At 48.0% G+C, this 27,500-nt stretch overlaps 2 protein-coding genes across 2 annotated transcripts in view; both read left to right on the top strand.

The window, feature by feature from the left end:
- smg5 (SMG5 nonsense mediated mRNA decay factor) overlaps nt 1–9,885 on the top strand; it is a 31,259-nt gene extending 21,374 nt beyond the window's left edge. Inside the window, exons 15-22 of the mRNA XM_084442292.1 lie at nt 1–175; nt 1,072–1,230; nt 1,636–1,695; nt 3,758–3,917; nt 4,581–4,671; nt 4,836–4,910; nt 5,010–5,148; nt 9,500–9,885. The exon at nt 1–175 is cut by the window's left edge and continues 1 nt beyond it. Coding sequence (XP_084298418.1) covers nt 1–175; nt 1,072–1,230; nt 1,636–1,695; nt 3,758–3,917; nt 4,581–4,671; nt 4,836–4,910; nt 5,010–5,148; nt 9,500–9,583 — 943 coding nt within the window. The 3' untranslated portion in view covers nt 9,584–9,885. The remainder of the gene's footprint in view (nt 176–1,071; nt 1,231–1,635; nt 1,696–3,757; nt 3,918–4,580; nt 4,672–4,835; nt 4,911–5,009; nt 5,149–9,499) is intronic.
- An 11,246-nt stretch (nt 9,886–21,131) lies between these two features.
- The window catches only part of paqr6 (progestin and adipoQ receptor family member VI), a gene marked incomplete at its 3' end in the record, with an annotated part of 8,740 nt that continues 2,371 nt past the window's right edge, over nt 21,132–27,500 (top strand). Inside the window, 4 exon segments of the mRNA XM_084442472.1 lie at nt 21,132–21,197; nt 21,748–21,875; nt 24,242–24,447; nt 25,685–25,811. Of these exon segments, the coding sequence (XP_084298598.1) occupies nt 21,147–21,197; nt 21,748–21,875; nt 24,242–24,447; nt 25,685–25,811 (512 nt within the window). The 5' untranslated portion in view covers nt 21,132–21,146.

The following is a 27,500-nucleotide window of genomic DNA, read 5'->3' as shown; positions in this document are numbered from 1 at the left end:
GCTGGGTCTGGGTGCGGAGGTGGTGGACCTGCTGAGGGAGAGTGAGTGTCCAGGTCTGGTCCAGACGCTGCTGCTCCCGGAGGACCTGGCTCTGCATCACCTGCCTGCCCTCAACCTGGCCCACCGGCGGCTGGACTTCACCCAGCACAGACCACCCCTCAGCCCTGTCCAGGAGGTACACACACACACACACCCACCCGCATACACACACACCCACCACCCCTCAGCCCTGTCCAGGAGGTACACACACACACACACCCACCCGCACACACACACACCCACCACCCCTCAGCCCTGTCCAGGAGGTACACACACACACCTGCGCACACACACACACAGACACACACCCGCACACACACACACCCACCACCCCTCAGCCCTGTCCAGGAGGTACACGCACCCGCACACACACACACACACACACACACACACACACACACACACACACACACACCGCACACACACACAGACCACCCCTCAGCCCTCTCCAGGAGGTACACACACACACACACACAGACCCCCACTCAGTCCTGTCCAGGAGGTACACACACACACACACACACACACACACACACACACACACACAGACCCCCACTCAGCCCTGTCCAGGAGGTACACACACGCACACACACACACACACACACACACACACAGACCCCCACTCAGCCCTGTCCAGGAGGTACACACACACACACACACACAGCCACCATCACCTGGTTTAAATGACATCTTGTTAATGCTTCCACCACTGGATCTCTCCTAACCTGCTGTCTTTACTTCCTCTTCCCTGTTCTCTGCCCCCCCCCCCCTCCACTCTCTCTCTCTATCTCCCCCCCCCCTCCTTCTCTCTCTCCCTGTCTCTCCTCTTTCTCTCTCTCTCATCTCTCTGCCCCCCTCTCTCTCTCTCTGCCCCCCCTCTCTCCCTCTCTCTCCTCTCCCCCCCCCCCCTCTCTCCTTCTCTCTCTCCCTGCCTCTCCTCTTTCTCTCTCTCTCTCTCTGTCCCCCCCCCTCTCTCTCTCTCTCTCCTTCTCCACCCCACCCCTCTCTCCTTCTCTCCTCCTCCTCTCCCAGTGTGTAGTACGTGTGTGTTGCATCCGCAGTTTTGGCCATTTCCTCACCAGTCTCCAAGGCAACGTGCTGCACTTCAACCCGGAGGCGGGCATCTTCACCAGCATCAGCCAATCAGAGCAGGACAACCTGGTGCAGCAAGCCAAGGCCCAGTTCCGCATGGTGAGTGACAGCTGCGTGGACCAATTCAGCGCAGCAGAAGATGTCTGCCCACAAAGAGTGCATTTCCATTCTGATTCAAGCCTTTTTTAACAGTCTGGCGATGATGTTTTTATATGACTGATAGTGTGACCAGACCATGCTTGATTAATGGCTGTTTGGCTTCATATATTCTCCCGTGTGTGTGTGTGTGTGTGTGTGTGTGTGTGTGTGTGTGTGTGTGTGTGTGTGTGTGTGTGTGTGTGTGTGTGTGTGTGTGTGTGTGTGTGTGTGTGTGTGTGTGTGTGTGTGTGTGTGTGTGTGTGTGTGTGTGTGTGTGTGTGTGTGTGTGTGTGTGCGCGCGCGCGTGTGTGTGCGTGTGCGTATTTGTGTGCGTGTGTGTATTTGTGTGTGTGTGTGTCCGTCCAGGCGGAGGAGGAGACGCGTCGGAACCGTCTGATGAGGGACATGGCTCAGCTGCGCCTGCAGGTCAGTCTGACCCCTGACCAGTGTTTCCTGTGGAACTGATCTCTTGGTGTGGTGGTGTGTGAAAAAGTCAGATTTCGAAACGGAAAAAGTAGGGGATCGGAGACCACCCTTCTTCCTCCCTTGTTCCTCTCTCCTGTCCCCTTCCTTCTCCTCTCTCCTCTCTTGCGCTCCTCTCAACAACCCCTCTCTCCTCTTCTCTCTCACCTGTGCCACAGTCCTGTCCTCTCCTACCACAAGCCCTGCCTCTGCCTAAAAAAAACAATTAACTGAAGAGTAGGTCTATAAAGATGGCCTAACTTATCTCGTAAGGCTGGTAAAGTCCTAGAGCTTAAAATGTAATTAATTACATGTAACTGGAGGGGATAAAACAGAAAACCCACACAAGCACTTAATAAATCATATGGTTTATAGACATATTTTAATCAAATGTATTGTAGGTTACCATTATAACAGCAGCTGTAGATAAATAAATAAAAAGGTAAGCTAGTCTTTAAACGTGCCTAAATAATTTGTTGCTTTTTCTGTATTTTGATTGGCACATTTTAGGTGGCTGGAGGAACATTAACGCAAGCTAGTGTTAGTTCAGCCAGCCAAAAAGACCGTCGCACAATCCATCAGGCAGCGCTGCGCCTGACTCGCACGAAAGTTGCAGAACCTACTCGCGCTTGTGGTTTATGTCTCCTTGACAACGCTCGCTTGAAGGGCTGACCGACAGCAGCGCGTAGCTCAAATGGAGCAGGCTCCGCTTCGGCTCAAACTGTATTTTCAGATAACGTTACGTAACGTTAGCAACACAAGGCCAATTTATCATATTCATTTTTTACTTGTCCGATCAGACACCTGCATGCATTCCTCTTGGCCGAACAGAGTTTACTGGTCCCTGGGAAGCGGGCAAAACTGTTAGCCTACAGGTAGCTTGCCTTGTTCCTGAATCCCCCTGATGTGAATCATGGCTAGTCGGCAATAACCTAGCCTACCTGACTGGTCTCATCATTCTCCTCTCTCTTCCTCTTCAATAACCTAGCCTACCTGACTGGTCTCATCATTCTCCTCTCTTCCTCTTCAATAACCTAGCCTACCTGACTGGTCTCATCATTCTCCTCTCTCTTCCTCTTCAATAACCTAGCCTACCTGACTGGTCTCATCATTCTCCTCTCTCTTCCTCTTCAAAAATTGTCGTATGCCCATCTGGAAAATTGTATTGATATATTAGGTTATAGGATCCGCTAGTTGTCATCCGGGAAAAACCAAAGGCTTTACCAACGTGCTTGAGATGGGCAGGAGCTGTCGGCACGTCTAACTGTAGCTATAACGGCACTTAGATTACTAACATAAATGTATTTTAGACAGTAGGCTAGGCATTTAGAGGAGTAGGCCTAGGTGCCAGCACCAGTGTTTGGCCCAATTCAAACACTGGTTAACACTATGGTAATATTTGAGCGTCAATAGCCTACCTATCTTTCGTTGTAACCTCATGCCTCATGCGCAGTCTTCCGATCACCTCTGAAAGGAGCAGCATGGAGCGGCACAGAGCGCGCGGCCTATAGGCTAGTCTTATTGAAAATAAATAGTCCTAATGTGGGCGCGACAGTGGTTTTGAAAGCGCATTTAGGCAGAAATATTTAAAAAGTTCAAGATTTTTAATTTAAGACTTTTATATATATATATATAGCCTATTTTGTATTATTGTTTTTTGTATCATATGTTTGGTGTGGCGGCAAGGATCTTGCTGTGGCGGTGCGCCACGTCAAAACCTTAGCAGCGGACCTGACCCCCCGGCTCCTTCTCTGACCCTAACCGTCCTCCTCTCCCCCCGTCCGTCTGACCCCTGACCCCCCGGCTGCTTCTCTGACCCTCACCGTCCTCCTTTCCCCCCGTCCGTCTGACCCCTGACCCCCCGGCTGCTCCTCTGACCCTCACCGTCCTCCTCTCCCCCCGTCCATCTGACCCCTGACCCCCCGGCTGCTCCTCTGACCCTCACCGTCCTCCTCTCCCCCCGTCCGTCTGACCCCTGACCCCCCGGCTGCTCCTCTGACCCTAACCGTCCTCCTCTCCCCCCTAGCTGGAGGTGTCCCAGCTGGAGGGCAGCCTGCAGCAGCCCAAGGCCCAGTCCTCCATGTCTCCCTACCTGGTGCCCGACACGGCCGCCCTGTGCCAGCACCTGCACCTCCTCCGCCAGCTGGCCAGCAGCGGCTGCTTCATCATCATCATCCCCCGCACAGGTGAGCCTGCCCCGCCCCCAGCCCTCCAACCCCGCCCCCAGCCCTCAAACCCCGCTCAAACCCTGCCCCCCCCCCCCCCCCCTCCCAGTTCAAACTTGGCCGACAGGTGACCCTGCCCCGTCCACTTGCTGAGACAACCCATGTATGAGCGTTGACTGAAGTTGTGTGTCAGAGTTAAAGTATGCATGTTGACTGAAGATAAGATCAACTTTAATCACGTTGTCTAATGTCAGTCACGTTGACTCTGAGCAAGACACATTGTGGATTCGTCACTCACCACCCCGGGAATAACGTGCAGACTATGAATGAGCGCTCCAGCTTTCTTTATTTTGGGTAGTCCAGTGGAAATTCCCAGGTAAACAGCTTTGAATACATGTATTGTCCTCTGCTTTTGAGCACCAAACCCTCCACCCAGGACTTGGCTGAGGCTGCTAGACGTGACGTTTTGGACTTCTGTAAACTTGAATAAGTTGTTTGTCTCTCAGTTATTGAGATATCGAGATAGAGTTTGAAGCACCGATGTTGTGTTAACTGGAGTTGTGTGTCTGTGATTGAGATGTGGATGTTGACCTGAGCTGTGTGTCTGTGATTGAGATGTGGATGTTGACCTGGGTTGTGTGTCTGTGATTGAGATGTGGATGTTGACCTGGGTTGTGTGTCCAGTGATCGACGGGCTGGACGTGCTGAAGAAGGAGAATGCTGGCGCCAGAGACGGGATCCGCTTCCTGGAGTCTGAGTTCCGGAAGGGCAACAGGTGTGTGTGTGTGCGTGTGCGTGCGCGTGCGTGAGGACATTAAAGGGATAGCTCCCCCATAAAATGTAAAGGGTTGCACATTGACCTTACCTAGATTGCCGTTTCTAAGCAGTCAGGGCTTGGATCAGTCGCTGTGAACTTTAACCTCTGACCCTGACACACAGGTACCTCCGCTGCCAGAAGGAGTCTGGGCGGAGTTTTGAGAGAGACAAGTTGAAACGACAGGACATTGAAGCCTGGTAAGTCTCTCTCCCTCCCTCTGTGTGTCAGTCTGCACCTCCTCCTAGCGAGGTGAGAGGTCTCCGGCCTGCTGATGTGACCTCTGCTCTGTTGTTAAGGCACCTATATAAGATGGTGGACAGCTGTCGCCAGTTGACCATCTCCCAGAGCAACGGAGACGAGGACACTGCCGGCATGGTGACCATTCTGACCGGCCACTCGGTGGAGGAGCTGAGCACCAGATCTGCCCCTATGAAGGTCAGTGAGTGGGCTGGGCTGGGCTGGGCTGGGCTGGGCTGGGCTGGGCTGGGCTGGGCTGGGCTGGGCTGGGCTGGGCTGGACCAGCTCCAAGATATGCTCATTACAGATAAACTCCCAACACTCCAATTGACAAATTATACATTTACAAATCACACAAGTACCATTTCTATACAGTGTAAAGATAAAGATGGATATCTATCTACAGTATCTCAGATTCAGATCTTTATTTGTCACATGTAAACATAGTGTACAATCACAGTGAAATGTTATTGCCAGCTCTGTGATGTGCTCAACAGTCACAGGTAATTACAGTAGGCCTACACAAGTTACCAACTACACAAAAAACTATCTATACAATGTAAGCTAAAAATAGAGATAAGATACAAATTACACAAGAAATACAATCTATACAATGTTATACAATCTATACACTTATATACAATCTATACACTACTGATATACAATCTATACACTGTTATACAATCTATACACTACTGATATACAATCTATACACTACTGATATACAATCTATACACTGTTATACAATCTATACACTGATATACAATCTATACACTGATATACAATCTATACACTGTTATACAATCTGTACACTACTGATATACAATCTATACACTGATATACAATCTATACACTGTTATACAATCTATAACCTACTGATATACAATCTATACACTGTTATACAATCTATACACTACTGATATACAATCTATACACTACTGATATACAATCTATACACTGATATACAATCTATACACTGTTATACAATCTATACACTACTGATATACAATCTATACACTGATATACAATCTATACACTGTTATACAATCTATACACTACTGATATACAATCTATACACTGATATACAATCAATACACTGTTATACAATCCATACACTACTGATATACAATCTATACACTGATATACAATCTATACACTACTGATATACAATCTATACACTGATATACAATCTATACACTGTTGTACAATCTATACACTACTGATATACAATCTATACACTGATATACAATCTATACACTGATATACAATCTATACACTACTGATATACAATCTATACACTGATATACAATCTATACACTGTTATACAATCTATACACTACTGATATACAATCTATACACTGATATACAATCTATACACTGTTGTACAATCTATACACTACTGATATACAATCTATACACTGATATACAATCTATACACTGTTATACAATCTATACACTACTGATATACAATCTATACACTGATATACAATCTATACACTACTGATATACAATCTATACACTACTGATATACAATCTATACACTGTTATACAATCTATACACTGATATACAATCTATACACTGATATACAATCTATACACTGTTATACAATCTGTACACTACTGATATACAATCTATACACTGATATACAATCTATACACTGTTATACAATCTATAACCTACTGATATACAACCTATACACTGTTATACAATCTATACACCACTGATATACAATCTATACACTGTTATGCAATCTATACACTACTGATATACAATCTATACACTGATATACAATCTATACACTGTTATACAATCTATACACTACTGATATACAATCTATACACTGATATACAATCTATACACTGTTATACAATCTATACACTGATATACAATCTATACACTGTTATACAATCTATACACTACTGATATACAATCTATACACTGATATACAATCTATACACTGTTATACAATCCATACACTACTGATATACAATCTATACACTGATATACAATCTATACACTGTTATACAATCTATACACTACTGATATACAATCTATACACTGTTGTACAATCTATACACTACTGATATACAATCTATACACTGATATACAATCTATACACTGTTATACAATCTATACACTACTGATATACAATCTATACACTACTGATATACAATCTATACACTGATATACAATCTATACACTGTTGTACAATCTATACACTACTGATATACAATCTATACACTACTGATATACAATCTATACACTACTGATATACAATCTATACAATGTTATACAATCTATACACTACTGATATACAATCTATACACTGTTATACAATCTATACACTACTGATATACAATCTATACACTACTGATATACAATATATACACTGATATACAATCTATACACTGATATACAATCTATACACTACTGATATACAATCTATACACTGATATACAATCTATACACTACTGATATACAATCTATACACTGATATACAATCTATACACTGTTATACAATCTATACACTACTGATATACAATCTATACACTACTGATATACAATCTATACACTACTGATATACAATCTATACACTAATATACAATCTATACACTGTTATACAATCTATACACTACTGATATACAATCTATACACTGATATACAATCTATACACTGTTGTACAATCTATACACTACTGATATACAATCTATACACTGATATACAATCTATACACTGTTATACAATCTATACACTACTGATATACAATCTATACACTGATATACAATCTATACACTACTGATATACAATCTATACAATGTTATACAATCTATACACTACTGATATACAATCTATACACTACTGATATACAATCTATACACTACTGATATACAATATATACACTGATATACAATCTATACACTGATATACAATCTATACACTACTGATATACAATCTATACACTGATATACAATCTATACACTGATATACAATCTATACACTGATATACAATCTATACACTGATATACAATCTATACACTACTGATATACAATCTATACACTGTTATACAATCTATACACTACTGATATACAATCTATACACTACTGATATACAATCTATACACTACTGATATACAATCTATACACTAATATACAATCTATACACTGTTATACAATCTATACACTACTGATATACAATCTATACACTGATATACAATCTATACACTGTTATACAATCTATACACTACTGATATACAATCTATACACTGATATACAATCTATACACTGTTGTACAATCTATACACTACTGATATACAATCCATACACTGATATACAATCTATACACTGATATACAATCTATACACTACTGATATACAATCTATACACTACTGTTATACAATCTATACACTGTTATACAATCTATACACTACTGATATACAATCTATACACTGATATACAATCTATACACTACTGATATACAATCTATACAATGTTATACAATCTATACACTACTGATATACAATCTATACACTGATATACAATCTATACACTGTTATACAATCTATACACTACTGATATACAATCTATACACTGATATACAATCTATACACTACTGATATACAATCTATACACTGATATACAATCTATACACTGTTATACAATCTATACACTACTGATATAGAATATATACACTGATATACAATCTATACACTGATATACAATCTATACACTGTTATACAATCTATACACTACTGATATACAATCTATACACTGTTATACAATCTATACACTACTGATATACAATCTATACACTGTTATACAATCTATACACTACTGATATACAATATATACACTGATATACAATCTATACACTGTTATACAATCTATACACTACTGATATACAATCTATACACTACTGATATACAATCTATACACTACTGATATACAATCTATACACTGATATACAATCTATACACTGATATACAATCTATACACTATGAGGCTGTGTACAGTGTGGGGGAATCATGTGCGTGTTCTAAATATGGATATGAATAAATAACCTGGGGCCATGGATGGATTTATTTAGTTCATGCTATACTGTAGCTATCCATCTGTCTACTGGTATCTACGTATCAATCCAGACCAGTCCTCTGTTCTGACTGGTATGTCCAGCTGTCCAGACCATCATGTATTTTTAGTTTTTGCCCCTGGAGTCGTACCCCTGGTTATATTTTCCTGTGTGTGTTGCTGTGTGAAGTGAATAATTAACATTTCTTCTATGGCATAAACCCGCTTTTAGGCTTTAAGTAGGAGCCTGTTTTAAAGACCTTCCTCCTTCCCCTCTTTTACTGACCTGTTTGATTGGCTGGCGCCGGCGTCGTTGCTAACACCCTCTTCCTTGTTTCGCTGTGGTCTTGTTTGATTGGCTGGCACCGGCGTCATTCCTAACACCCTCTTCCTTTTTTCCCTGTGGTCTTGTTTGATTGGCTGGCGCCGGCGTCGTTGCTAACACCCTCTTCCTTGTTTCCCCGCGGCCTCGGCGGTAACCAGGCGGCGGTCTTGGCGGCGGGTGCGGCCGGTATGGAGCTGAAGAACATGGTGGCGTTCTACCGGCAGTGGAAGGAGATTGGCTGAGAGGGTGGGAGGGGGCCTGGTCGGCGCGGCGGACGGCTGATCACACACTCACTCCCTCTCTCTCTCCCACCCTACTGCTCTGCCCAGGGACACCCACTCTGCCAGGGGAAGATGGACAGAAGGAAGGAAGGAAAGCTAGGAACGCTGGAGGAAGGAAAGGGCGGGGATATGGGTGACAGGGAGGCTATAACAACAGATCACACCCCCCTACCCCAAAAAAAAAACTCCCCGAAGTTAATGAGTGACCTCTAGAGGTCAGGGTGACTAGAGGTGGGGGGAGGCATCTTAGTGCTCCCTGGTTCCCACTCTAACCAGGCGTATAACTGTATATGATATCAACAACGTACACACGTGTCGAGAGAGAGCCCACACACGCACGCACACACACACAGACATTCACACTCAGATACATCCAGTGATTACAAATACATAGAGCAGAGTTTTAGGATTTCTGTCTCCTCCCCCCTCTTTCCCTCTGTCTGTGTGGAGAGGAGGGCAGGAGTTGCTCTGCTGGTGGGTTTAGACAGGGGGTTCCACCTGGACAGAGACAGAGGGGGCAGACCCATGGTTTTAGACACACTTCGCTTGCCAAGCTTCCTGCCTTGCATCACAACAGGGTCTTGTAGCTCGTAGGGTTACTGTGTGGCTTGAGGTGAATGGATGTACACTTCTACGGGATTGGTTTCTTACCTATGTGGCTAATCTGTTTCTTCTTTTGTTTAGTTTTGTTTTTGCGGTGTGTACTTCTGTGACCAGTGACTAATGTATTGTGGTATCTGTGTTCGAGAATGAGAGCTAGAAAATAAAATGACGGGTTTTGCCCTGTTCATGGTTTTAATTTGGATTTTATTTTTGTACCCAAATGTACTTTATTTTGATTTTTGTAAAATGTGCTGAATGAAAAATTACAGAATGTAGGACTGGGATGATGTGGAATGTTGTCGTGCATCGTTCTCTGAAATCAATCGGATAATCCTTCTGTCGTCAAAGGAAATAGTCATGACTTTATCAAGATAACATCTTAGAAAGAGCGCAGACTGTTCTGCTGTTACTGTCGCTAGGGAGAGGATGGTGTCACTGAGAGACTGGGTGAGGTGTTTGTGTTTTGACCCCTATGAACTCCTTCTGTATCCTATCAACACCACTACCCCATAGTAACTGTCCCATCATGCAGTGCAAAGGAAATGTATGTGTGTGGCCACGCATTGAACAATAAAAAAAAAAAAAAAAAACTAATGTAAAGACGTTTGTTATTCTGAAAGTATGTTTAAGAATCAGCAGCTTTGGGATTGGCCAGTGGGTCCCCTTTCTTGTTCCTGCGAAGTCCTAGAGCTGTCTTGTCACTGTGGGGGGAGGGGGGGGTCGTCCCAGTGGTTAGAGTATCTTGACTATCATCTATCTCTGACTAGCTCTGTGTCCTAGCTCTCTAACTAGCTCTGTGGTGTGGGTCCTAGCTCTCTAACTAGCTCTGTGGTGTGGGTCCTAGTTCATACAGTACTCTCTCTCTCCCGGGCTGGATGCCCACCACTCTGCATGGCATGGCCAAGAGTGACCAATCCCCAGCAAGGTCAGCGCCATCCGAACAGAAGATGGCTGGCACAGCATTGACCCACTTTTTCAGGGGTGTGGGTGGGGGACGGGGGGGCGGACAGTACTTTTCTGTGCCCACACGAACTCCGGGGACTCCGAGCGGTTCTGGGTAGTGAGGAAGGATGAGAAGTCTTAACGGAGCAGAAAATTAATTGTGATAATTAAACGTTTGTCAAAGAAGCTCTTGTCAAAGGGAATGTCTCTCAACGAAGGAGGGATATGAAGGGACCGTTCTGCCCTGTCTTCAAGAGTAAGTGTCTCTTAACTTCTGCCAACTAGGCTACAGCGGACCTTTTTCCACAACCACTTTAAAAAGAAAGAAAAGAAACCCTGGGATTAAACTAGAATTGCACATGTTTGCCAGCATTTACCTGAGGCAAACATGCAAATGACCAGCACATTTGGAAAATGTGACATGCAAAAAGGTTCATGCAGTTTTGGGCGGACCGTGTGTGTAATTGGTTCTTTATAATGATAATGCTAAAATATTATTGTTCATTTCTCTCTCCCTGAACTTCAAAAGAATAGGCTGATTCTCAGAATGTGTCTTGCTTGTCCGCACCCAATGCAATGAAAAAGTATCTCCACCAAGGGTGGGATTTCGGCATGTGATCTGCAGGTTTTATTCGCTAGTGAAGGATTGAAGAGTATAGGTTGACATTTTCACGATAAAGACAAATCTATAAGGATTGGATAGTTTTATTGTAAAGAGTTGGTTGTGGTTGATTCTAAAATAGCCTACATGAGCGCATCGGCTTCAAGCTGAGACGTTTGTCATCGGTTCTTCCATCTTTATCGTTCAGCAACCGAATACATTTTAGTCCAGTAACCACATCACCTGCTGCCATCACACTGTGAACAATGAATGCTTTTGATATAGACGAGATAATCTTTCGAATTTAGCCTAGTTCATTTAACAATTTTCTGAAATAATGTTAACTTTTTTTTGTTTCTAGTGCGTGCGTGCGTGCGTGTGCGTGCGTGAGAGGGAGTGAGAGAGATGATTTTGGAGAAATCCTTCAGGACATCCATGCCATTTCATTTTCTGTGATTTTAGGCAACAGTCCAAACCACGAATTTAGGCTATTCACACAAGAAGCTCTTACAATCTCATCATTCTACGGAGGGCTGCAAAGAAATTTAACTCTCAAATTGTGTTGATCCTCCAACAAAGCCTATGCAGCCTACACACAATACATTGACAGTACGCTACAAATTGGCCTATTTCAGGGTTGAAATTGACATATCTCTCTTCTCCTCGCTGGCAAAATATGAAATCAAAATATTTATGCTCGGGGAGTCGGGGAGCGGAGCCTCGTTCCTGCCGTGGCCCCGGACACATGGCTCTTGTTATTGTTGCTGAAACAGTCCACGTGAGGAGAGCAGTTACTTCCCTCCTGGTTCCTCCCAGGCGGCGCGCAGCGGCGATCCTGCAGACAGACTAGCCTACTAGAAACCTCGACAGCGAGTTGAGCTGGGGTCCTGTCGCCCGAGGCTGCTCGTCTCTACTGTTTAGATAGCAGGGTGTTCATTCCCTCCGCATATGCCCGACTCCCACGGTAAGTGGCTCTTGGAGAAATATACTTCGAATATTGATTACAATATCCATTCTGTATGTGGATGCTGCGATACTCTTGATGTGAATGGCCTGGCTGTGTGTGAAGTTGTGATATCTGTTGGTCTGGCTGGGCTCGCCCGTGGCTGCCTGACAGAGTTTCGCTATTGTCTGCTCTGAAGCTCGAGTCTGTGCACATTCCTGGAAAATGCAATTACAGTGAAACTGAAGTTGGTTCAGGGGTTGTGGTTGTGTCAAGTGATGTTGGAATAACATTGATGTACAATAGTTGGATGGTTGCTTCTATTTTTCCCCGGTGTGTAGACTTTCACACTGTTTTGCAGTTTGAGAACTTTCACACTGCTTTGCAGTTTTTGAGAGCCTGTCGAAAAGCATTAAGACTGGCCCGTATTGGGTTTCAACATCACGTTCATACAGAGTTGCTACAGTAAATTGTTAGTTTGTTGAATCATCCCAAATGTAAACACTCCGCAGAGCTTCGTTCTAGCCCCAGTGTCCGCACGTGCAACGTCATGACCATAGGACATATTTTGTGTATGACGAGCTGTAGCTGTTTAGAGTCTGACACTGTCCTCATAATCATTCACATGTTGGTGAAAGTCACACACGCAGCCACTTACTTACTGTGACCGTTCACATGCACTGGACATGCCACCCCTCCCAAGTCACTGGTATGTGCGTTACTGTAGGCTATGTCAAAACAAGGCATTGGTTACATAACTCAAACCCGTCCAGACAACTACTTCCAGGAAAAGGAGAAAGGATCTTGAGAAACCGTCGATCGATGTTGACACAACACGAGATGTATGGAACTTACTGTGTTACTGTATGTCTGTCTGAAAGGTTTAATTGGTTTAATTGGTTAAACTAACTCACTCCTCAGTATGAATGCCGCCCACCCGAGCCATAGAATCACTAGCCTTTTCAGTGGCATAGCTGGTAGAGGTGTTTACGAGAGATGGTGGCATGTGTTGGTACGTCAGAGGAGCTGAGTTTGAACCCGGCGTGGGCAAAGTAAGGGTTAAAGCGATGGAGACGAGCGAAGCAGGGACACCTGGGACATCACAGACCTCCCAGAGGGCATCATGGGGCTTCAGACGGACGCTCCCCCAGATCTCCAACATGAGGGAAGTCCAGGCGACCTGCTGCTTAGCGTGGAGAATAAACAGCAAATCCTGTTTTTTCTGCGAATACTAGAAGGATTAATCAAATTGTTTGTGTGTGTGTGCGTGCGTGTGTGTGTGTGTCCGTGTGTGTGTGTAGGAATGGGGAGGGCTGCTCATGTCTGTGTGGGCGAGGGGGGGTTGTGTGATGTGTGCGTGCGTGTGTGTCTGGGGGTGGGGTCGTTCATGTGTGTGTGGGGGGGCTCTGTTCTGTGAACAACAGGAGGCAGGATGGTGATGTCGTCTTCTGTGTCCCGAGGACTCTCTGTACTCAACCATGTCGCAACACCACAATGGAATGTTGTGTGGAGCAGTCGGACGCAGAGACCCGGCCCTCGGGAGACGGCCCGTGTCCACACGCTCCCTACATAGGATAGGCTACATGTCTGATTATCAGCCCACACGCCCTGAACGCGCCTACTGAACCTGCACATGTGACGGAATGACGAGCGAGGGAAGGAATTTCAGGATTCAGGAGTAGGGCGAAAGAATGGGAGGAGAGAGAGAGAGAGGGAAGGAGAGAGAGAAAACCAGAGTGGTTGGCGGTTGGATTTTGAGGGTGTCGTGTAGTTTGGGTACGATAGAAGGGTTCAGGTTGGGGTTTATCGGTGGAGGGAGAGAGGAGGAGAAGGGAGAGAGGAGGAGGAGGGAGAGAGGAGGAGGAGGGAGAGAGGAGGAGGAGGGAGAGAGGAGGAGAAGGGAGAGAGGAGGTGGAGGGAGAGAGGAGGGAGAGAGGAGGAGAAGGGAGAGAGGAGGAGGAGGGAGAGAGGAGGTCATGTTGCTTCATGCGTGTGAACAGTCAGGGACGATGCTTCCCACATGTGAAATTGAACAGATATATTTGCATAAACAAATATAGATTTAACATGAACATTCCCCCATACAAATGCAGAACCGCCTCAGGGCTCTTTACACACATTGTTCACCAGAGGCTGTGTCTTCTGCTGGAGTCACCTGAACACAATAGAATATCTTCACTGAGGTAGGTAGGTAGGTAAATGGGTGCTATTGATCCCTGGGAGGAAATTGCACTTTATTTCACGTTATTTGGCACGTTATTTTACACAAAATGGAAAGAAGTCCTTGCCAATGAAGTCCTGTAGTCTTCAGGGGTGAAGAACATTACCTGCTTTTAGCAACCTCAGTAGTCAGATTCAAATATTCATAAATGGGTTTGTAAAACATGAAATATGCTAAGGAGGTGAATTCAAGCAGCAGAAAGTTCTAGGCTGCTACCCTCACTAACAGCCTTTCACCACCCTCACTACCACATCCTCACCTCTGCAGATGTTGGCCTTAAATGCAACTTTTACTAATAAAATCAACAAAGCCAATGTTTTGGCTCCAGAAGTGCAGAGAAGTGAGTAAATAGGGGCGGCTGTGCCCTGGGAATGTAACGCTGGGAACACGGAGGTGTGGGTCTGTCTCTCTCCGGCTGGGGGAGTATCTCTGACTCAGACTCAGCTGACTCTCTGTTTACCGCTGATTATGAGGGAGGTTGCTGGGAATAGTAGAGAGAGAGAGGCAGAGAGAGAGTGAGAGGAAGGAGAGAGAGAGAGAGAGAGAGACTTACTGTTGGAAACACTGATATCCAGGGCCGGACTGGCCATGTGGCGTACCGGGCAAATGCCCGGTGGGCCGGACCTACTTGTGGGCCGATCTAAAAAAAAAAAAGAGCTAACGAACGGCCCATAGAGCAGGGACAGCGGCCCATTGGTCCATTTTCTATACTGACACTGGGCTGGCCCAATCATATGTAGGCCCCACCCCTCCCTCTGTTAGTTTCAGGTGTCATTTGCGTGGGCCGTTAGAGAGCCAACTGGCCTGTCCCCCCGTCAACAAATCGCGCAGCAGCACCCCCCCCCCCCCCCCCCAAGAAATCGCGCAGCAGCATCCCCCCCCCCGTCAACAAATCGCGCAGCAGCACCCCCCCCCCCCCCCCCCCCGTCAACAAATCGCGAAGCACCCCCCCCCGTCAACAAAACGAAACTGAAGGTGTTCCATCTCACCGCGTCGGCTCGGCTAGTGGCCTGACTGGGGCTACATTTCCCGGTAGGAAATATTCACCCAGTCCAGCCCTGGGTCCGGCCGATTGTGGTGGGCCGGTCTGGGCCAAAAATGCCAGGGCCGATTTTTTGTCCCAGTCCAGCCCTGCTGATATCCTCCGGAGACTAAGGGCTTCGTAGAAAAAGGAGGGATGTGCTGGAAGAACGTTAGTAAGCACACTGACTCTACTTTGTCTCTACAGGCAGTCATGAGTGGTCGGTCCATGGTAAACGCATGCAATCGGCTGTTAGACGCTGCTCATGTCAGAAGGGTTTGACTGTGAGGCCCGAGGCGGGGAGCTCGTATTCCTCTGTGTTGTCTTAAAGGAGTAGTAAAGGGAAAATCATGTTTAGCCCTGTTTTAAGGTTACCTATGATCATATACAATGGTTCAGATCAAAACGTTGACAAAACTAGCACTTTTGAGAAAGTCTGATAATTGCTCTACCACCGTTTAGATCATACAATGGATGTGGGTGGGCTTTAAAGCTGCTGTTTCTCTGTGGGCTGTAATCATGGTGGCTGATCTCCGGACAACCAGCTACATCTGTCCAGGTTGTCTGTTGGTTGCGTTGTTTTATCTCCAACAGTGGATTAAGTTTAAGTTTATTATTTAAACAGGGACACTGCACATTAATCAATAGTAAGACTATAAAGAGCCAGATTTAGCCCCAATGGCTAATTTCCGCCTGCTGTCCTTCGCCAGATGTTTAAAAGGCAACCTGTAACAACAACATAGGAGATACAATAGATTCATACATTACATCGAACGTTCCATATGGAAATCAGCAGGTTTGCATCTGCAGCTGTTACCACGCCGACGTGCGCCATCATATTCACCCGGCCGCTTGGATGCCTTCTCGTGATCACAGCTAGAGCTGCCATGGCCCTCACACACACGCCATTGTGTCTTGCATTGTGTGTGTGTGTGTGTGTGCGCGTGCGTGCGTGTGTGTGTGCGCGCCCGTGCGTGTGTGTGTAACAGTCAGCCCATGGCCCTGCTCTCTCAAGGCTGGGCCTCACAAAGCTCACTTTGTGCTGGTAAACAGGATGGGGTCTGCAGCTGGTCTGCTACCATGCTCTGGTTCTCTCTGTCTGCTCTACCAGGCCTGCTCTGGTCCCCTCTGTCTGCTCTACCAGGCCTGCTCTGGTTCTCTCTGTCTGCTCTACCAGGCCTGCTCTGGTCCCCTCTGTCTGCTCTACCAGGCCTGCTCTGATCCCCTCTGTCTGCTCTACCAGGCCTGCTCTGGTCCCCTCTGTCTGCTCTACCATGCCTGCTCTGGTCCCCTCTGTCTGCTCTACCAGGCCTGCTCTGGTCCCCTCTGTCTGTCTGCTCTACCAGGCCTGCTCTGGTCCCCTCTGTCTGCTCTACCACGCCTGCTCTGATCCCCTCTGTCTGCTCTACCAGGCCTGCTCTGGTCCCCTCTGTCTGCTCTACCAGGCCTGCTCTGGTCCCCTCTGTCTGCTCTACCAGGCCTGCTCTGTTCCCCTCTGTCTGCTCTACCAGGCCTGCTCTGGTCCCCTCTGTCTGTCTGCTCTACCAGGCCTGCTCTGGTCCCCTCTGTCTGCTCTACCAGGCCTGCTCTGGTCCCCTCTGTCTGCTCTACCACGCCTGCTCTGATCCCCTCTGTCTGCTCTACCAGGCCTGCTCTGGTCCCCTCTGTCTGCTCTACCAGGCCTGCTCTGATCCCCTCTGTCTGCTCTACCAGGCCTGCTCTGGTCCCCTCTGTCTGTCTGCTCTACCAGGCCTGCTCTGATCCCCTCTGTCTGCTCTACCAGGCCTGCTCTGGTCCCCTCTGTCTACTCTACCAGGCCTGCTCTGATCCCCTCTGTCTGCTCTACCAGGCCTGCTCTGGTCCCTCTGTCTGTCTGCTCTACCAGGCCTGCTCTGGTCCCCTCTGTCTGCTCTACCAGGCCTGCTCTGGTCCCCTCTGTCTGTCTGCTCTACCAGGCCTGCTCTGGTCCCCTCCGTCTGTCTGCTCTACCAGGCCTGCTCTGGTCCCCTCCGTCTGTCTGCTCTACCAGGCCTGCTCTGGTCCCCTCCGTCTGTCTGCTCTACCAGGCCTGCTCTGGTCCCCTCTGTCTGTCTGCTCTACCATGCCTGCTCTGGGGCTCTCTGCCTCTGGGCTCGCACACAGCCTGGCAGGCCCTGGCTAGGTAGGTAGAACTGGTACTATAATCAGCCTAATTGGTCTAGCAGGCCCTAGCTAGGTAGGTAGGTAGGTACTATAATTAGCCTAGCAGGCCCTAGCTAGGTAGGCTAATTATAGTACCTACATACCTAGCTAGGGCCTGCTAATCTAATTATTGTACCTACCTACCTACCTAGCCAGGGCCTGATAGGTAGGTACAATAATCTGCCTAGCAGGCCCTGGCTAGGTAGGTAGGTACTATAATCTTCCTGGTACTAGGTAGGTAGGTACTATAATCTTCCTGGTACTAGGTAGGTAGGTAGGTACTATAATCGTCCTGGTACTAGGTAGGTAGGTACTATAATCTTCCTGGTACTAGGTAGGTAGGTAGGTTCTATAATCTGCCTGGTACTAGGTAGGTAGGTACTATAATCTTCCTGGTACTAGGTAGGTAGGTACTATAATCTTCCTGGTACTAGGTAGGTAGGTAGGTTCTATAATCTTCCTGGTACTAGGTAGGTAGGTACTATAATCTTCCTGGTACTAGGTAGGTAGGTAGGTTCTATAATCTTCCTGGTACTAGGTAGGTAGGTTCTATAATCTTCCTGGTACTAGGTAGGTAGGTACTATAATCTTCCTGGTACTAGGTAGGTAGGTTCTATAATCTGCCTGGTACAAGGTAGGTAGGTACTATAATCTGACTGGAACAAGGTAGGTAGGTACTATAATCTTCCTGGTACAAGGTACTAGGTAGTGTACCGATGAGGGGAAGTGTGTGGTCATTTGTCACCGAGCTTCTGTACCCAGCAGACGGTCTGATGACACCACATGCCCCAGGCGCTGCAGGGTCAGGAGGCCCAGTTCCTCATGTTGAGGCAGGGGCCGGGCTGGGGCTGGGGCCGGGGATGGGGCCGGGACTGGGACTGAGGGCTGGAGCCGGGGCCGGAGTGTGAGGAAGGGGAAGTGGAGTCCTCTCAGGCAGACCGAGGAGAAGTATGGAAGTGCGTGACATGTCACAGTCCTCTGCTTCCTGGTCCACTTCCTCAGCCCTGCTACCACTCAGGCTGATGGATGGGCCTGCAGGATGACATGTTTATTTGCAGCAATTTCATTTCTACAGCCATAAAAGAGTAAAATGAACTGTGAACATTCAATTTGTTGACTTAATGGGCTGCTCAACACCATTAAACACAGTTCTCAGGGTGTTGTTTTGAATTATTATCATGGTCGTTCTAATCTTTCTCTCAGTGATATCTTGGGTAAGGACTTCCAGCCTTGAGACAACAAGTGATATTCTCATCCTGTTTACCTCAGTACACTGTGTGTGTTTTTGTGTGCGTGTGTGTGTGTGTGTGTGTGTGGGCACGTGTGTGCATACTGTATGTGCGCATGTTCCAGCATGTTGGATGGTTGTGTGTGTGTGTGTGTGTGTTTGGGCCCGTGTATGTGCGCCTGTTCCAGGGTTGTGTGTGGGTGTGTGCTCCAGGGTTGTGTGTGGGTGTGTGTGTGTGGGTGCGTGCTCCAGGGTTGTGTGTGGGTGTGTGTGGGTGCGTGCTCCAGGGTTGTGTGTGTGTGGGTGCGTGCTCCAGGGTTGTGTGTGGGTGTGTGTGTGTGTGGGTGCGGGCTCCAGGGTTGTGTGTGTGTGGGTGCGTGCTCCAGGGTTGTGTGTGTGTGTGGGTGCGTGCGTGCTCCAGGGTTGTGTGGGTGTGGGTGCGTGCTCCAGGGTTGTGTGGGTGTGTGTGTGGGTGCGTGCTCCAGGGTTGTGTGTGTGTGTGTGTGTGTGGGTGCGTGCTCCAGGGTTGTGTGTGTGGGTGTGTGTGTGTGGGTGCGTGCTCCATGGTTGTGTGTGTGTGTGTGTGTGTGGGTGCGTGCTCCAGGGTTGTGTGTGTGTGTGTGTGTGGGTGCGTGCTCCAGGGTTGTGTGTGTGTGTGTGGGTGCGTGCTCCAGGGTTGTGTGTGTGTGGGTGGGTGGGTGGGTGGGTGGGTGCGTGCTCCAGGGTTGTGTGTGTGTGGGTGTGTGTGTGTGTGTGTGCGTGCTCCAGGTTTGTGTGTGTGTGTGTGGGTGCGTGCTCCAGGGTTGTGTGTGTGTGTGTGTGTGTGTGTGTGTGTGGGTGGGTGCGTGCTCCAGGGTTGTGTGTGTGTGTGCCAGTCGCGGTGCTTCCTGTTACTGCAAAGATTCACTCAAATTTCAGTGTGTATCTTCACTGTGGCCTCCATGCATCTCACAATGTAAAATAAATTAAGAAGGAGAGAGAGGGGTAGAGGAGGGGGGGGGGGGGGATGGAGACTGAAGGACATTAAATAAATTGTGTGACTGCAGTTTACCTCACTGCTTTAAGCAAGGTTTTCACACCGGTAAATTAATGTTGTTGGTAGAAGAATTGCTCAGAAACCTTCTCACCAGAAACTAAATAATTGACCAGATTTTTGTGACTTAACAATAGCGCTGTGCGAGCCAGCGGAATGCCAAAGGAAAGCATGCCTGGAATATGGAGGACACGGCGTGGGTGACACAGAAAGAGTCTTATTGACAACCTCTCTGTCCTCTGGCCGCTGCCTCCTAGACCATATGATGTTGTTCTTGTCATGCTAGCTCCGTTAGCGGCCCACCACACAGCGACAATGCTAACCACTGTCTCCCTCACCATCTGAGAGGAACTCGTCCCAAGGCAAGGGTTTGGTTGCCATCGACAACGTCACCTCGTCACCGCAAAGTAGCCTGGTTGTCAACCGTGATGTGAAGATGGATCAGATTAAAGTCCGGTATCAGGTGCGCCGTATTGATCCAGCGTATCCCGTCTGTGTCTCTGTCTCTGCAGTGTTTCCTGTGTGGCCGGGCGGGGGCCCCAGCGTTGGAGGCTGGGGCCAGGGCTGGGGGCTGGGCTGGGGCCGCTGCATGCCATGGGACTCGCCTGGAGGAGCAGGGCCCCAGGCCCAGGGCCCGGCCAAGGCCCCGGCGTTCGACTGCCCCGTCTGGTGCCTGCTGTGCCAGGGTGGCCGGGCGAGGCTCAGGGAGGCGTGTCAGAGGGGGAGGGGGGCCATCCGCCTGCCCACAGACATGCTCAGCATCAAACTCCCACAGCTCTTCGACATCCACCAGGTCCCCAAGGTACGAGCGCCCCCCCCCCCGGGCTGCCTGAGAGGACACCCCATGGGCAGGTCACTGGCTGTGGGGGAGAAAGGAAGGGTCATCAAGATTGTTCACCAAGGAGCTGCTCCGATTGATTGATTGATTGATTGATTGATTGATTGATTGATTGATTGATTCATTGATTCATTGATTCATTGATTCATTGATTCATTGATTCATTGATTCATTGATGATTTTATGGATATTACAAACATTGACTCCAAGGGATAATATGTAAAAGTGTTAACATGTTTCCAACATGGTCCCTGATGTCTTAAAAACAGGACAGACAGTATCACATAACATGCACAAAATTCTCTAAAACAATAATCAACAAAAAAGACAACCATAATATATATAAACAACAGTCTTGAAACTCAAACCCTGTTCAACAATCTCCCTTTTCAGTCTAAGTCAATACATACCGAATAAAAGAACTAAGAACTTTGGGAACATCTTTGATGTTTATGAGCATCTCAGCAGAGATGTGTGTGTGCGTGCGTGCGTGCGTGCGTGTGCGCGTCGTCAGGTGTTCCGGGAGGATGGGATCATCTCCGGTTACCGCCACCCCCGGAGCTCCGCCCTGGACTGCATCCTCAGCAGCTTCCAGATGACCAACGAGACGGTCAACATCTGGACCCACTTCCTCCCCACATGGTACGCCCCTCTACCCCCCACACACACCCACAGAAACGGCTGATCTTTCTGAACTTTATGTGGAATGCATTCTCTGCACATTAAGTATGAAATTGTAGTCATTTAGCAGATGTTTTCGTCCAAAGCCACGTACAGTTTTGAGCTAGTGTTGGGGTTAAGTGCCTTGCTCAAGGGCACAACGGTAGGCAGTGGCTGATAGGAAGTCACGTGTCCGGCCGGTCGGTGGCTGGTCGGACACTCTGACCACTGGGCTGCCTACTGCCTCTCTCAACAAAGAAGACATTCTACTTTGGTGTCAGAGTCAATAGAGCATCACTAGAGCACCATTAGAGCATCACTAGAGCACCACTAGAGCATCACTGGGCATCACTAAAGCACTACTAGAGAATCACTAGAGCATCACTAGAGCACTACTAGAGCATCACTAGAGCACTACTAGAGAATCATAGAGCATCACTAGAGCACCACTAGAGCATCACTATAGCACCACTAGAGCATCACTAGAGCACCATTAGAGCATCACCGGGCATCACTAGAGCACCATTAGAGCATCACTAGAGCACCATTAGAGCATCACTAGAGCACCACTAGAGCATCACTATAGAATCACTAGAGCACCATTAGAGCATCACCGGGCATCACTAGAGCACTACTAGAGCATCACTACAGCACCACTAGAGCATCACTAGAGCACCACTAGAGCACCACTAGAGCACCACTAGAGCATCACTAGAGCACCACTAGAGCATCACTAGAGCACCACTAGAGCATCACTAGAGCACCACTAGAGCACCACTAGAGCATCACTACAGCACCACTAGAGCATCACTAGAGCACCACTAGAGCATCACTAGAGCACCACTAGAGCACCACTAGAGCATCACTAGAGCATCACTAGAGCATCACTAGAGCACCATTAGAGCACCACTAGAGCATCACTAGAGCACCATTAGAGCATCACTAGAGCATCACTAGAGCACCATTAGAGCACCACTAGAGCATCACTAGAGCACCACTAGAGCACCACTAGAGCATCACTAGAGCATCACTAGAGCACCATTAGAGCACCACTAGAGCACCACTAGAGCACCACTAGAGCATCACTAGAGCACCATTAGAGCATCACTAGAGCACCATTAGAGCATCACTAGAGCACCATTAGAGCATCACTAGAGCACCATTAGAGCATCACTAGAGCATCACTAGAGCACCACTAGAGCACCATTAGAGCACCATTAGAGCATCACTAGAGCACCACTAGAGCATCACTAGAGCATCACTAGAGCACTTCTAGAACACCACTAGAGCATCACAGGGCATCACTAGAGCATCACAGGGCATCACTAGAGCATCACAGGGCATCACTAGAGCACTACTAGAGCATCACTAGAGCACTACTCAGTCCCTCCAGAAAAACGTGGGCAAACATCCTTGATTATGCGGGCAAACATCCTTGATTATGCAGGCTAAAATCCTTGATTATGCAATGGAATATGCAGGGTTTTTATGTGATTTTATGCGTTGAAAATGCTGGGATTTTCTGAAGTTGCGGGAACTTGCGAATATTGCGAGAATATGCGAAAAATGAAAGAACCTGTCCTGTATTTTCGTGCGCACCCCACTCTAATGCATATAGCCTACACTACGTCTTCACATGCTTGGAATGATATGAGAAATAACAAAACCATAGCCTATGCGAGAGCGCCTAGACCAGGTACGGTATAGACCGGCGTCATGATTGAAGGCAGCCTTAAAAGGCAGCATTGGAACTTATAAACAACCCCCGATGTCTGGTCTCTATGGTCGTCCAGGTCATTTGCTATTTCCAAGTTTATCAGACCAAACATTTTGCCCATGTCTATGATCTGATGTTTATTGATTTAATCTTAATATAATCGATGCAGCTGTGCTTTAGCCTACTCTTATTGGCTATTTATTTCCTTCATTCATGATGAGAATAGCAGAGGACTTTGAACTTGATGCATTAAACATAAATTGGTGCAATTCACTAGAATGCAGGAAATGAGATGTCTGACACTCATAATCTCATGGGGGAGGACCACCAGACCCCTGCTTGATTTGTGTTCTGTGAGCATGGGAGCATTTTCTGGAGGGACTGACTACTAGAGCACCACTAGAGCATCACTAGAGCACCACTAGAGCACCACTAGAGCACCACTAGAGCATCACTAGAGCACCACTAGAGCACTGTAGCAGTCTGTAGTGACCCTGTCCTGTGGAACTCTCCCTCCAGTTTGGATCTATCTCATAGTTCCATACTGCAGCTTTGAAGTTCACATTTTGTATTTTGTATTTTGGAAGCACCTAATATAAAATGTCTCAACATGATCTTGTCTCCGCCGCAGGTACTTCCTGTGGCGCTTCAGCGTCCTGTGCTCGTCGCTGAGCTTCCTGTCGGACGGCTACACCTGGCCTCTGCTGGTGTACATGCTGCTGATCTGCGTCTACCCCTTCACCTCCAGCTGCGCCCACACCTTCAGCACCATGTCGCCCGAGGCGCGGCACATCTGCTACTTCTTCGACTACGGAGCCCTCAGCCTCTACAGTCTGGGTAGGGCAGCTCGCCGGGCAGACATGCCTTCAGGAGCGCTGTGTTTGGTTAGCCGTAATGAGGCTCTTAAAACGCAGCCTGTCAGACGTGGGCGTGCTGGGGCTTGAGTAATACATCCATGGAGTACAGTAGGATTTTCCGAGGCCCATGAAACCTCATGTTTACTCGTTGACCGAGATAACGTCATCGGCTTCCTCGGCCCTGAATCAAGCGCGGAATCGCTGTTTGTTTCCTTCTGTCTTTGAACAGTGTTTTTCTTCTGAGCAAGACATCAACCCTTAGGGCCAATTTTCCAATAAAGCAACAATAAAAGGCATCGTCCATCTGTTCCAAAGTCAAACCTCATTGCCTCAGATTCCTCAGTCTGGCTGAGAGAACATTCTTCTGAACACACGCTTGTGTCTTTGTTTGAGCACATTTGACCTTGAACAAAGTCCACATTCCTCTACATACAGTATGCCTATAAGTAGGTCTGTAGTCTCTAGTGTATTGTTGTGTGTGTGTGTGTGTGTGTGTGTGTGTGTGTGTGTATGAGTTCCCTGTCAAAACCAGTTCCAAATTCTGCAATGTGATCCATAATCTGATCCATAATCTGATCCATAATCTTCCACAAAGCTCCTTAGCGCCCCACACTACCCCGTCTCACATGTCTCAAAGTCCATCTCCGGAGTCTCAGGCGCCAGGGGGGTTGTCCCTCGGTCGGAGACCTATAAAAGAGGACCAGACGTCCATCTAGTGTCCCCAGTGCTGTCCTCTCAGGGGGGGGGGGGGGGGGGGGATAGCTACAACATTATAGAACTGCTCAATACCACAGAATGGTTCTCAATATTGAACTTCAAACCAGAGTTCTAACACTAGAATGCCTGACTGCTATAGAGGTCAATGAATGCCTGACTGCTATAGAGGTCAATGAATGCCTGACTGCTAAAGAGGTCAATGCCATGTTAATCTCTGCATCATGCTGTTATTGACTTCTGATCACACCTATTGACTAGCTTATGGATGAGTGTAGTTTCTATGGCAGGTAGACAGCATGGTTGAGGTTGGAGGGAGTGGTTGTGGTTATCTTTGACGTGTTTGTACTGCGTGTGTGTGTGTGTGTGTGTGTGTGTGTGTGTGTGTGTGCTCGTGGTCAGGCTGTGCCATCACCTACAGTATGGGGTGTATGTTATCTCTGACGTGCTCTACTGTGTGTGTGTGTGTGTGTGTGTGTGTGTGTGTGTGTGTGTCCTACCAGGCTGTGCCATCACCTACGGTGCCTACGTGGTGCCCGACTGCTGGGTGAACAGTTGGCTGCACCAGCATTTTGTGCCCATCGCCGTTGGCAACACATTATTGTGCACTAGCCTGTCCTGCTACTCCAGGTAAACAGACCCCATCCTCACCTCGTACAGTTCATCCCTTACCCACAATGCAGCGCTGTTTTCTTCTAAACAGGCTGGGTTTTCTATTTGAATACATCCTCGGTTAAAATGAACCAAATGTTGTACTCAAATGTGAGCTGTTCATGAGCTTGTTGTGTGACCTATACGAAAGCTGATGCATGGCAAGCAACATTTAATTTCAGATATATGAAGACAAACAAAAAACAAGCAGTTAGTTTGTGATTCAGCCTATTGTCTCCCTGATAGATGACAGTATGGCTGTGTGCTTTTTAAAGGGATCACAAACTAACAATGGTACCTAGGATGATGCTCCTTATGGTAGGCCAAGTTCAAGGGGTCATGTGAGATTAGGAATAATGATGATCATACAAATTACCAGTCAGAAAAATAAAAACATGCAAGCGAATCTGATCTGTCTATTTCCTCACCCAATTATTTTTTTCAGTTTATTGGAATACGAAGTCAAATCCATAAGCAAACCAATAACATTGAGAACCCTAAAATCAGGCCTGATTCAGACAGTGGTGGGAATGCAGGGTTTATGGGTCCAGTAGGGTGGGGCGGTCGGTCCAGTAGGGCAGGGAGGTGGGTCCAGTAGGGGGGGGGTGGTGGTGGGTCCAGTAGGGTGGTGGTGGTGGGTCTAGTAGGGGGGGGGTGGTGGTGGGTCTAGTAGGGTGGTGGTGGTGGGTCCAGTAGGGTGGTGGTGGTGGGTCCAGTAGGGGGGTGGTGGTGGGTCCAGTAGGGTGGTGGAGGTGGGTCCAGTAGGGTGGTGGAGGTGGGTCCAGTAGGGTGGTGGTGGTGGGTCCAGTAGTGCGGGGCAGTGGGTCCAGTAGGGTGGTGGTGGTGGGTCCAGTAGGGGGGTGGTGGTGGGTCCAGTAGGGGGGTGGTGGTGGGTCCAGTAGGGTGGTGGAGGTGGGTCCAGTAGGGTGGTGGTGGTGGGTCTAGTAGGGGGGGGGGTGGTGGTGGGTCCAGTAGGGGGGGGGTGGTGGTGGGTCCAGTAGGGCGGGGTGGTGGTGGGTCCAGTAGGGCGGGGTGGTGGTGGGTCCAGTAGAGGGGGGGGTGGTGGTGGGTCCAGTAGGGCGGGGTGGTGGTGGGTCCAGTAGGGGGGGGGTGGTGGTGGGTCCAGTAGGGCGGGGTGGTGGTGGGTCCAGTAGGGGGTGGTGGTGGTGGGTCCAGTAGGGCGGGGTGGTGGTGGGTCCAGTAGGGGGTGGTGGTGGTGGGTCCAGTAGGGTGGTGGTGGTGGGTCCAGTAGGGGGGGGGTGGTGGTGGGTCCAGTAGTGCGGGGCAGTGGGTCCAGTAGGGGGGTGGTGGTGGTGGGTCCAGTAGTGTGGTGGTGGGTCCAGTAGGGTGGGGCAGTGGGTCCAGTAGGGGGGGGGTGGTGGGTCTAGTAGGGTGGGGTGGTGGTGGGTCCAGTAGGGTGGTGGTGGTGGGTCTAGTAGGGTGGGGTGGTGGTGGGTCCAGTAGGGTGGTGGTGGTGGGTCTAGTAGGGTGGTGGTGGTGGGTCCAGTAGGGGGGGGGTGGTGGTGGGTCCAGTACGGTGGTGGTGGTGGGTCCAGTAGGGTGGTGGTGGTGGGTCCAGTAGGGTGGTGGTGGTGGGTCTAGTAGGGCGGGGGTGGTGGTGGGTCCAGTAGGGGGTGGTGGTGGTGGGTCCAGTAGGGGGTGGTGGTG

Source organism: Borostomias antarcticus (genome assembly GCF_949987555.1).
Source record: "Borostomias antarcticus genome assembly, chromosome: 8".
Taxonomy (NCBI): Eukaryota; Metazoa; Chordata; class Actinopteri; order Stomiiformes; family Stomiidae; genus Borostomias; species Borostomias antarcticus.
Note: the sequence above shows the minus strand (reverse complement) of the source record. Positions and strands in the feature narration are given on the sequence as shown.